General features: G+C 43.7%; 1 protein-coding gene across 1 annotated transcript in view; it reads left to right on the forward strand.

Moving 5' to 3' along the window:
• Positions 1-12,706, forward strand: part of stx3a (syntaxin 3A) — a gene marked incomplete at its 5' end in the record, with an annotated part of 43,357 nt that overhangs the window by 10,859 nt on the left and 19,792 nt on the right. Inside the window, 3 exons of the mRNA XM_039767769.1 lie at positions 1,076-1,150; positions 2,658-2,725; positions 2,905-3,013. Of these exons, the coding sequence (XP_039623703.1) occupies positions 1,076-1,150; positions 2,658-2,725; positions 2,905-3,013 (252 nt within the window). The remainder of the gene's footprint in view (positions 1-1,075; positions 1,151-2,657; positions 2,726-2,904; positions 3,014-12,706) is intronic.

Here is a 12,706-nt window from a genome sequence, read left to right on the forward strand (position 1 = left end):
ATGCCATGCTAGGTAGCCTACCAAACATGAAAGATTTTCAGGTTTTTTTTCTACAAATTTGGAAGTTTTTCAAAGCACAAAGAACCAACTTCATATACAAAGAACCGGCCCCAGAATGAAATGGTGCCTGGTCAAGCAGTGGCTGTAAGAGGAGCCACACAGCCCAGTAAAGAACCAGTATGGTGCCATTTAAGAGTGCAGTAGCTCCCTGACGTGAACTGTACATCCTTTCTTGTACAGAGTGTCTGGACTCTGGCCACTTGTCAAGTCGCTTGTGTGTTAATGACTGCAGGTGTACAGCGAGCTCATTAGCTCCAGAGATAGTTTACAAGCCCAGCGGGGTGTAATCTATAGAGAGAATGTTAGCCTGGCAGAAAGAAAACAGGTGTTGCTGCTCTAAAGAGCTGCTTGGTATAAGCATCTGTCCATCAAGTGGCATTTCCCCAGTCCGAGCAGGCCCAAGAGCTGCAGATTATCAGATAATCTGTTTGCTGTGTGAGATGACGTTGCACAAGTATGTCCAGCCAGTGAGTCTCTGTGTAATGCAGGCTGGTGTGCTGAAGCTGTAGAGGCAAACTAAAAAAAAAAAAAGATAAATTCTGGAAGGCTCAGTGTGTGGGGGGAGGGCAGGAGGGTTTTGATTGGTTCAGAATGTGAAAGGTTCAGGAGATTAACACTCAAGTTGGGGCCAAGCACCAGTATGAACTATCACTGCCATCTGCTCAGTTTGCTCGAGAGAGAGAGAGTTTGTGTGTGGGAGGACGGCACATGGGCTGGCAGCAGCCAGATTGACATTTAAACTGCCCCAGAGGGCAAAGGAGGTGTGAAGAGATCACCAAAGAGCTTGTAAATCTGCCACTTCAAACAACCCCTGCAGTGGCAGCAAATTCTAGTCCAGCTCAAGGGTGGCAGCACCTTGTGGCACTAGTTTCAGATGGCATTACCAAGGTGCTTGGCTCTCAAATGGTACTTTGAGTTGCCATTCATGACCATATGGTGCACCTCCAGTAATTCTGGCTCTTGGGTTGCCCTCTGCTCGCCGTGCTTATCCTCTTTTGTTGGATCTTTATTTCAGAAACCAAAGATGACCTGGAGACATTAACAAATGACATTAAGAAGCTAGCAAACAGCGTACGGAACAAACTCAAGAGTAAGTATAAGGGGCACAGACTGGGCGCAGTTCATTTAACAGCTGTTTGTGTTTGAGAATGGTGGCAAAATTGGATGACATCGTGAAAAACCCCTCCAGGAGGTGCTCTCTCTTGGAGCACTTTTAGCCACAGGCTCATTCCTCCATGGTGTGCTTTGAGGATCTTTTCTGCCCACTGCCTTCAGGCAATTCAGTGTTTTCTCCCGGATCAGTCATTTAAGTTGTGGAGCTAACCCGGACACAGACAGGTGGACATGTTGTTTTTCACCACCACACGTTTTATTTACACAAACAATTTACAGATATGGTCACCCAGACCCAGTCCATTAGTGCACAAAACCCCAAACACGCTCAGTCCTGGCCACAAATGCCTTTCTTCAGGCCGCCTCCACACCTCTCCTGTGCTTCGTCCTTCCGCCTCCCGACTCCAGGCCTGAATGAATGGAGACGTCCCTTTTTATGCAGTTCCCGGATGAGCACCAGGTGTTCCTGGCATTTCTCCCTTGGCCACGCCCCAGCGTGGCGGAAGTGCCGGCTGTCCTCCCAAAGTCTTCCCCCCAGCACTTCCTGGTGTGACGGAAGTGCTGAGGTACCAGGTCCCCAAGGCATTGGGGCGCCTCCTGGCGGTGACCACGGGCCCCTACAGGGTGGGGCTTCCATGCCCTCAACCCGTGGCCCCCAAAGCAACCAGGAAGGCGGCCCCCACGTGATCCAGGGTGGGCTTTGACCCTCTTCCGGTCCCTCACGGCGTCCCGGCCGGGTCGTTGCCCCTGGCATCCCTGACAAAGTTCATTTTGAAATACCAGCAGCCATACCACATGCATTTCAGAACATGTCATCCACCTAAAACTAAGAATGTTTGGGCCCGGCTAGTACTTGAATGGGAGACCATCTAGTAGAAGTTTGGGTTGCTCCTGGAAGACGTGTAGGTGAGGGAAGCAGGGGGCACGGATCCCTTTGTATGGATACCAACGCCCCAAAATAGTGATGGAGGGCACTGTGCTGTAAAACTGAGGTCCTGACTTTCTGTGGTCATAAAAGGTGCCTAGGCATCCTTCATAAAGAGCAGAGTGTATCCCACTGTCCAGGCAGAATTGCCTTCCATGGCCTAGTCTTTCTGGCCCCCTAATCACCCCCTGTCTCTAATTGGCTGTCTCTCTCACCATTCACCATCTAATAGCTTGTGTGTGGTGAGCATACTGGTGCAATAATGGCTGCCGTAGCATCATCACTCATCATGCATCAGTGGTGGTTGAAGTGGCTCCCCGCTCACTAAAGCGCTCTAAGTAGTGAGAAAAGTGCGATATACATGTAAAGAATTATTATTATCTGAACAATATGCATGTATTTGATTGTTTTTAGGTACTTATTGATCGATTGATTGATAGATAGATTGGCTATATTTGTCCTGTGAGACTGTACCTGTGTTTTTTATGTATCTGCTCTTGTATGCATCTGAATTTCCCCTGGGATATTAATTAGGCTTATCTTATCTAATGCAATTCAGGTATTGAACGCAACATCGAACAGGATGAAGTACGGTCATCAGCTGACTTGCGGATACGGAAATCCCAGGTAACTGTTATTTCAAATGTGTCCTTGACTTTGCTGTGTCACAGGTGGTGGTTGGGTGTGGGGAAAGCAAACACCCATAAAGATTTATGGAAAATTCCCATGCCAAATTTTGCTAGAGGGAAAATTGCCAAGGACTGGTATAGACCCTCAAGTAATGGTGTCTTTCTTTGTCTTGGCAGCACTCCGTCTTGTCTAGAAAATTTGTGGAAGTGATGACCAAGTATAATGAGGCCCAAGTTGACTTCCGGGAACGGAGTAAAGGGCGGATACAGAGGCAGCTGGAGATCAGTGAGTACAAGTCACCGGTGTGCCTCCCTCGGCTGCTTCATTTGAATAGGCAAATGTCCAGCCGAAAACATGATGCGACATTCTGGGCTGGAAACCTGAGGCTGGTAGAGTTGACAAAAAAACACATGATGTCATTTTGTGGAACCACATTTGCACATCTCTCTTTGTTACCTGAGTTGTTTTCAGGAGACTAAACATGGTAACTGGTGGAGCTCCTGCTTTTGTTATTTCAGAATCTGACATTTGGGATGATTCTCCACATATAGTTACATGCAGACAGACACACAACTGATACCTGAGATAAATACAAGACAAAGAATGTAAACATAGGCATACAAAATGCAACTGAAATAATTATTTAGCTGTATGTAAAAGAGTTTTGCAGGATGGGAAGAGGGAGACCCCAGACACCCCAGACTGACCAAGGACAGCCAAATTAACCATTTGTGAGCTGGATGGCCAATATCTGCTTTTTCTGATGTAGTTTAATCTGTAACATCTGGCAGATGGGAGCACTTCAAAGAGGTTGTGGCCTGGATGTGAGGAGTTGTTGGTGATTTTCTCTGCCTGCTTCATGACTCTGGAGTAGTACATCTCCTGTGAGATGGGAAGACTGGTGCCAGTGATCTGTTTGGCAGACCTGACTATTCGTTGTAACCTGTTCTTGTCACGTTCAGTTGCTGATCCAAATCGCAATGTAATAGATGAGCTGAATAGAGATTCCATATGTTTATATATCTGTGTATATGGGGTGTGTGTGTTTTATATTTATTTATATATTTATATATATATATATATATATATATAAAATGTGTGTGTGTACATATTGTAATGGACAAACATAACTCTTATCTGGCCAGGACACCTTCTTAAGGGAAGATTTGGAGGAAGGAGCTTACATGTGGCAGTACCTCTCCTGGAACAACAGAGGGCAGTCCCACTTGCTTGCTATGGTGCCATAAATTTGGAGCATGAACGGTCAACCGTGTTGGGGGCTGTGGCCACAGGGAGTGCATGGGGAATGGATGAGCCCTTCTCTGCAGGGCTGCCGCCACACCCTGACAGAGATTACGGGTCACCTGGAATCCTTCTGGGTGCTCTACAAAAGGAGCTGCCTCACTCCATTCAGGGAGACCGAGTCAGGAAGAAGGGAAACAAAGCTTGCCGGGAGGAGTGGAGGTGGAAAGAGAGACAAAGAGAAGAAAGAAGGAAAGCTCTCTGTGCTCTTTTACTAGGGCTTTGTGCCATAATATGTTGGAGGGAAACATGGGAAGCGTGTCCCACAGTTGAATAAAGCCTGTGTTGTGCTGGAACAACTTCTTGTGTCTATTGTGTTTGGGTGTTTCCCCCCCCCCCGCGGGTTACCTATGTATGTGTGTGTATATATATATGGCAAACCAGAAGTGGCAGGGTCATTTGCCCTCATTGGGCGGTTTCTCAGCAATTTGGGAGAAAGAAGGAGATGAAAATGTTAGCGCCCCCATCATCCAGAATGGTTATTACATACCTTGATGGAGACCGTAAGGAGATCCTCTGATGTGGATGTGTGTCTATATGTGTCTATATGTGTATATATATATATATATATATATATATATATATATATATATATATATATATATAATTTGTGTGTTTGTATGTATAAATGTTTTTATATATAAAACACTGCATGACCCTGATTGATTTACTCACTTGTCTATCAATAAAAAAAAAATTGATATTTCTATAAAGTAATGGAAAGTGCATTAATTTCATGAAAAGTACTGTACAAATCTATACTAATAAAATTTCTCCAACTTCCCGTGTAGGTAGAAGGCTGAAATTTGGCAGGCTCATTCCTAACAGCTTACTTACAAAAGCTGGTCAGGTTTCATTTCGAAATTCTACGCGTAATGGTCATAACTGGAACCTATTTTTTTGTCTATATACTGTAATAGACTGCAGCTCGATGGCCGTGGGAGGCGGAGTTACGCCTCCCACATAATTGAGTGCCTGCCCATATAAGGTAAATATTCGTGGGTGAAGGACTGTGCTTAGCATATTCATAAGTAAAAATATCTGAATCACAAACTGATGTTAATTATATTTTGTCCATGAATACTTATTAAATAATTCCAAATAGTCTGTACACTTCTTTTCATAGCTTTTCAGATGGTTGTGCTGCTTCCAGACATGTATTTTCGTAGTAAAGCATTTAACCAATCACATTTCAGCCATCATTTGTTGCCAGGCAGAGAGGCCTTCACAATCCGTTGTGCAGGCACTCAAACACAGAATAAATGTCGATTAACCTGTTGCTTCAACCAATCAGATTTTGAGTTGGAGTCAGTAGGGCCCTGTAGCAGGCGTACGGCGACGTCACCGTATTCAGACCCATTGATTGGCTAGAAGCTGCAGGTTCGATTTTCAGCATTAGCTTCAATGGCGATAGAAAAGGGACTTTTTGATGGAACTGAGGCACACGGATAATCCGTACGACAGAGTGATTGAACTGTTTTTGAGGAAAGAGAGGAAGATGGATTTTGTTTACAAATAATCCGAATTTTTGGTGAGTAAAATGTTGCGATTTTCCTAAATAATATTGCAAGTTTATGAGTTATTATTGATGTTTTTATGTGTGTCGGCTGTAGCTGCAGTAGAAAGGAACTTGTTCACCCCTGGTTTGTCTATTCAATAAAGGCATTTATTGTGGCTACAGGAGTTATCTATCTGCGATGCAGCGGCTCTTTATACTGTATTTCTGCATATTAAGAGGTTTTTATAACCATAAATTATTTTTTGAGGGGCGGGTTGATTCAGATGGAGCAGTACTGAAGGCCTAGGTGTGAGATACACGGTCCGCCAATGGACCAGATGATACGTAAATTTAATGAACATTACAACCCGAAAATAAACAAAACTGTAGAGAGGCCCATGATTAAATGAACGGTAAAAAAGTAAGAGCATCACTTTTTCCACATTTTCTTATGTTACAGCCTTATTCCAAAATGGATTAAATTCATTTTTTTCCTCAGAATTCTACATACAACACCCCATAATGACAACGTGAAAAAAGTTTACTTGAGATTTTTGAAAATTTATTAAAAATTTTAAAACTGAGAAATCCCATGTACATACGAGTATTCACAGCCTTTGCTCAATACTTTGTCGATGCAACTTTGGCAGCAATTCCAGCCTCAAGTCTTTTTGTATCTGATGCCACAAGCTTGGCACACCTATCCTTGGCCGGTTTCGCCCATTCCTCTTTGCAGCACCTCTCAAGCTCCATCAGGTTGGATGGGATGCGTCGGTGCACAGCCATTTTAAGATGTCTCCAGAGATGTTCAATCAGATTCAAGTCTGGGCTCTGGCTGGGCCACTCAAGGACATTCACAGAGTTGTCCTGAAGCCACTCCTTTGATATCTTGGCTGTGTCCTTAGGGTCGTTGTCCTGCTGAAAGATGAACCGTCGCCCCAGTCTGAGGTCAAGAGCGCTCTGGAGCAGCTTTTCATCCAGGATGTCTCTGTACATTGCTGCAGTCATCTTTCCCTTTATCCTGACTAGTCTCCCAGTCACTGCCGCTGAAAAACATCCCCACAGCATGATGCTGCCACCACCATGATTCACTGTAGGGATGGTATTGGCCTGGTGATGAGCGGTGCCTGGTTTCCCCCAAACGCGACGCCTGGCATTCACACCAAAGAGTTCAATCTTTGTCTCATCAGATCAGAGAATTTTGTTTCTCATGGTCTGAGAGTCCTTCAGGTGCCTTTTGGCAAACTCCAGGCTGCCATGTGCCTTTTACTAAGGAGTGGCTTCCGTCTGGCCACTATACCCATACAGGCCTGATTGGTGGATTGCTGTAGAGATGGTTGTCCTTCTGGAAGGTTCTCCTCTCTCACCAGAGGACCTCTGGAGCTCTGACAGAGTGACCATCGGGTTCTTGGTCACCTCCCTGACTAAGGCCCTTCTCCCATGATCGCTCAGTTTAGATGGCCGGCCAGCTCTAGGAAGAGTCCTGGTGGTTTCGAACTTCTTCCACTTACGGATGATGGAGGCCACTGTGCTCATTGGGACCTTCAAAGCAGCAGAAGTTTTTCTGTAACCTTCCCCAGATTTGTGCCTCGAGACAATCCTGTCTCGGAGGTCTACAGACAATTCCTTTGACTTCATGCTTGGTTTGTGCTCTGACATGAACTGTCAACTGTGGGACCTTCTATAGACAGGTGTGTGCCTTTCCAAATCATGTCCAGTCAACTGAATTGACCACAGGTGGACTCCAATGAAGCTGCAGAAACATCTCAAGGATGATCAGGGGAAACAGGATGCACCTGAGCTCAATTTGAGGCTTCATGGCAAAGGCTGTGAATACTTATATACATGTGATCTCTCAGTTTTTTTATTGTTAATAAATTTACAAAAACCTCAAGTAAACTTTTTTCACGTTGTCATTATGGGGTGTTGTGTGTAGAATTCTGAGAAAAAAAATGAATTTAATCCATTTTGGAATAAGGCTGTAACATAACAAAATGTGGAAAAAATGATGCGCTGCGAATACTTTCTGGATGTACTGTGTATGTGTGTGTATATATATATATATATATATATATATATATATATATATATGACAGGAACACTCATAACAGTGACAAAACTATTACATTGTCAATCATGCTACGTTCTTTTCAAAACGTTTCCTTTTATTTTTCATTACTTCTTTAACACACTACTTCTCCGCTGCGAAGCGCGAGTATTTTGCTAGTATTATTATAAACGCCATTTGCTAAACTGCACCCTGTGGACAGCCTTACCCCATTGTCCAGGATATCAGTGCTGGTTTTGCAGAACTCATAGGAAACAGAACTGAGACCAGAAAGGCTGCCTTATTTTGTGAATTTTAATTAATAATATTAATGACAGTTGATTTATAAATCAGGAAATCCTATCTTGGCAGCGGGGTGGTGTTGTGGTTTGGCACTGCTACCTCACAGCTTCCTAGAATGGGTTTGAACCCCACTGTGGTCACTGCCTGTTCCCCCCCCCGCCTTGTTCAAGTGACTTTTTCTCCTGATAGCCTGGTTTCCAGTCACAGTTCTGACTCTGTATCTGGCCAGGCATGAAGGTGCCTTGGAAAGGACTGACACCGCACTTGGAAAACGAATGGTGGTTCTTATCAGCACAGTACATGCAAGGCAAGCTTTCAAGTGTCTGTCCTGAGCAGAACAAACAGAGGAACTTCTTGACGAAATCTGAAATGGTGACAGTTTGATGTTACTTAAAAGTGACCTGATGGTGATGTAATCAAAGGAGGGATTCCAAGTGGCCTAAACAAGATGAGGTGGCACAGAGGTTTGGCCTGCTACCTCCAGTTTCCAGCCTGTTCACAGACTCTGTGGAGCTTTCAAGCTGTCCTGATGTGTTTTGTTTCTTTTACCTTCATGTCCTTTGGTTTAGTCGTACATCTCAAATATGTGCAAGTTTGGTTTACTTCATGGTTTACATGATAGAATGTGCCAGGATGACGTGCATTGTCCTGCTGCCCCACCCACTGGTGGCTCATGCACTCAGGCACTCTGAGTAGATGGTATAAATCAGCAATGGGAGTGTGCTCCTCTCTAAGTGAGGCTCAGCCGCCACGTTCTTGTAGGGGGCCTGTTTGGGAAGTTGTCTACAGTGTGCTGCTCACTTGTATGAATTATTCAATCGGTAACACCAATCAGTCATTTTCTAACTCGCTTAGTCTTGAATAGGGTTGTGGGGGGTCCATCACAGGGTGAATAAACACCCCAACCACACACCAGGACCAATTTAGTATCTCCAATCCACCTAACCAGCATGTCTTTGGACTGAGGGAGGAAACCCACTCAGACATGGGGAGAACATGCAAACTGCACACAGCAATGCCACAGGATACAAGCCCTGGTCTCTTTACCACGAAGCAGCAGTGCCATCCCTGCGCCACCATGCCGTCCCCAAGTTCATGGATATAAACCTAATACCAAGCATTGTTCTTTGAAGGTTGAAATGAACCACTGGTTTTGAACTCTCTTGTGCCGCCCAATCGGTAACCTGAGGTCTCATTATTTATAAACGCATTTGGCAGTTCAGTGGTCACCTTAACAAAATGGGGTGAAGACGGGTGATTTACAGGTTGATTTTAGGAGGAAGTGCAGCACTTTAAAAGGAGACAAAATAATAATAAAAAAAAAGGTAGTTATCGACTTCTATGCCTTTGGGCCATTTCTTAGAACATAGGCGTAGCAGGAAGAAAATTTCTTTTTTAAGTGCTTTTTTTTAAATCGCTATTGTCTCTTAAGGAAGTTAAAATAAACAAAAATGCTTGGAAGCTGAAAAGAAAAACATGACAAACGTGTCTCATTTTACCTTCATATTTGTTTACATGCCTGGAAGCAACATTGGCGAGGTGTTGCCAAGCTACGTTCGTGAATAACAAATAGCACTGAGAAAACCGGAGGAAAACAAAATGAGAAGGAAAATGACGATTTTTAAACATAAGGTGTTACGACGAGGACTTGTAGTGATAGTACGAGGGCGCATACAAGTAAGTGTTTCACTGTAGTGCCGACCATACGGTGGAAAACTAAAACTGGAGTCCACAGACAGTGTGAATATTAAGGGTGTGATGTCTAGTGACACGTTTACTGACTGTGTCTTTGTGTCTGTGTGTACAGTATAGGTGTGCCTTTATACACTGGATGTGTGTGTGTCTGTCTGCACACAGGTCTTGTCATTTTCTTACCCACTTAATCTAGACATGGGCCGCGGGGGGTGCCGGAACCTATCCCAGCTAGCATAGGGCGCAAGGCAGGAACAAACCTTGGACAGGACCAGAGCTATGGAGTCGGCAAAAATGTACCGACTCCTAATAAATTTAAATTGTAATGAAAAAAGTATACAGCAAGTTGAAATGTCCCATTTCACAAACAGTAGTCCTAATGAAGCACTTCTCTGATGTAAGAATGAAGCCCAGTGCATAGTTGTGTGACGTTCAGATGAGCGATTATACAACCTGACATTCACAGATTGTAATCCGGATTATGGCACATTACAAAAAGTGTTTTCATTTTATCCATCCATTATCCAACCCGCTGAATCCGAACACAGGGTCACGGTGGTCAGCTGGAGCCAATCCCAGCCAACACGGGGCACAAGGCAGGAACTAATCCTGGGCAGGGTGCCAACCCACCGCAGGACACACACACACACACACACCAAGCACACACTAGCGCCAATTTAGAGTTGCCAATCTATGACTACACTGCTGCCAACACCCACTGGACTAAGATTATACGCTGCCATATAAATACTTGCACATGTTTATGTGAACATTGTACACATAAGCATGTTGAACTTGGTACTTGAAAATAACCAGGGTACAGTTTCTGTCATAATGTAACATACTGTCAATCTCAGCTGTTTAAGAATACGGCATTCTGACTTGATTTCTACCTACCTACTTCTTCGTCTTTTTCTAGTTCTAACTTTATTTAAAACTCTGTCTAGTTTAAATGCATATTGCACATTCTCTAGTTTAAAATGTGTCACTTATTTATTGTCTATTTCATATGCCTATTTATTCTATATTCTCTGTTATGCTGTTCTATGTTTGTCTACACTGAAAAACCTGGAGCCACGTCTCGTCTCTCTATGTACCTGTACAGTGTATAGCAGAGATGACAATAAAGTTGACTTTGAACTTTTTGAACTAACCTGCACGTCTTTGGACTGTGGGAGGAAACCCACGCAGACACGGGGAGAACATGCAAACTCCACGCAGGGAGGACCCGGGAAGCGAACCCGGGTCTCCTAACTGCGAGGCAGCAGCGCTACCACTGCGCCACCATGCTGCCCGTTTTCATTTTATTTCAGATATAATGCGTTTATCAAGTGTAATAATGTAGGTGGAGGTGTGCGCTACGGCCTGATGTGTGTTCAGGGGTTCTTGTCTTTTAACTGGCCAACACAGTAGAGGGTCATCTTCCTCGCCAGTAGTTCTGTGGTTAAATGGCGTGTATGTTGCCTTCCTTCAACCAACATGGAAAATACCTTAGCATATTAAATACAGAGGAGTCGGAGTCAGAAGTACCGGAGACTAAGGAGTCGGAGTCAAAGGATTTATCTACCGACTCCACAGCTCTGGACATGGACGCCATTCCATTGCTGAGCAAACACACACGCGGACACGAGGAGAACATGCTAGGAGGTCCTGGGACACGAACGCTGGTCTCCTTACTGTGAGGCAGCAGCACTACCACTGCAGCATCCTGTCGATCACATATAAACGTATGTGTGTGTGTGCGCGCCAAAGAAAAAGTTATTTTAATTATACTGCCAATAAAAACGTCTTAACATTGATGTCATACACTTGATGTGTGTGTGTATATACAGTGGATGCCTTACGTTTGTCTATTGCTTAGTCTGCTTAACCTTTTGTGAATGTCTTCAATTTAAATAAGTTCTTACTATCATCCAGTATTTTTTTTTTCAGTCCATCACGTCCTCAATTTCTGACGAATATCTCAAGTTCACAACACGTGGCTATTGAATGTTCGGTTTTTCATTCCAGCAAACTAGTTAATTGCTGGTTATGCAATGAATTTAGAAAGTATTCAGACCCCTTCATTTTATTGTGTAGATTTCATTTTAAATGGATGCATTTCCCTTTTTTTTTCCTCTCCCCATCAGTCTACACCCATAATAACGAAATGAAAACCTTTTTACAGAAAGGTTTGCAAATTTGTTAAAATTCTAAAACTGGAATCTGTCATTTATAAATGAATTCAGTCCCTTTGTTGTGGTGCTCCTCAATTGTGCTCAGGTGCCTCCTGTCTGCTTTAATTCTCCTTGAGATGTTTCTAGAACTTGATTGGAGTCCACCCTGCGGCAAAGTGAATTGATTGCACGTCATTTTAGACAGGCACACGCGTACCTGTGTGTAGAAGGTCTCACAATTCTCACTGCGTGACAGGATAAAAAACAGACTGTGATGTCCAAAGAACTCGGCAGTAAAAGTCTGATGAGGCATGCATGAGAACAAGGAGGAAAAAAACATTTCTGAATCTTCTCAAGCAGCGCAGTTGCCTCAATAATTGTGAAATGGAAGACATTTGGAACCATCAGGACTCTTCTTAGAATTGAATGAGTAACCGGACAAGAATGGCTTTGGTCTGTAAGGTGACTAAGAACCCAGTGGTCACTCAGAGAGATTCAGAAGCCTTCTGTTGAGATGGGAGAACCTGTCAGAAGGCTTACCATCTTAGCAGCGCCCCAGCCATTTATTTATGATGGCAAGATGGAAGCAACTGTTTGAAGAAGAAGCGTATGACATCTTGTTTGGAGGCACCACTCATCACCTGCCTAATAGCAGCAGCCAGTCTAGCAGAGCTGGAGGGGATCTGCCAGGAAGAATGGGATCAACTGGCCAAAAATCTAAGTGTGCAAAGCTTTGTAGAGACTTACCCAAGATGACTGGAAGCTGTCATTTCTGCCAAAGGGGCTTCTACAAAGTATTGAATTAAGGGCCTGAATACGTCTATGAAAGAGAGATTTCAGCTTTTGATTTATACTAAATTTGCAAACCTTTCTGAAAACACGTTTTTAACTTTGTCATTATGGGTTACTGAATGTAGACTGATGGGTAAAAATGGTAAATGTATTTGTTTAAAATGAAACTTACAACACAATAAAGTTTG

This window comes from Polypterus senegalus, chromosome 10 (genome assembly GCF_016835505.1).
Source record: "Polypterus senegalus isolate Bchr_013 chromosome 10, ASM1683550v1, whole genome shotgun sequence".
Lineage (NCBI taxonomy): Eukaryota > Metazoa > Chordata > Cladistia > Polypteriformes > Polypteridae > Polypterus > Polypterus senegalus.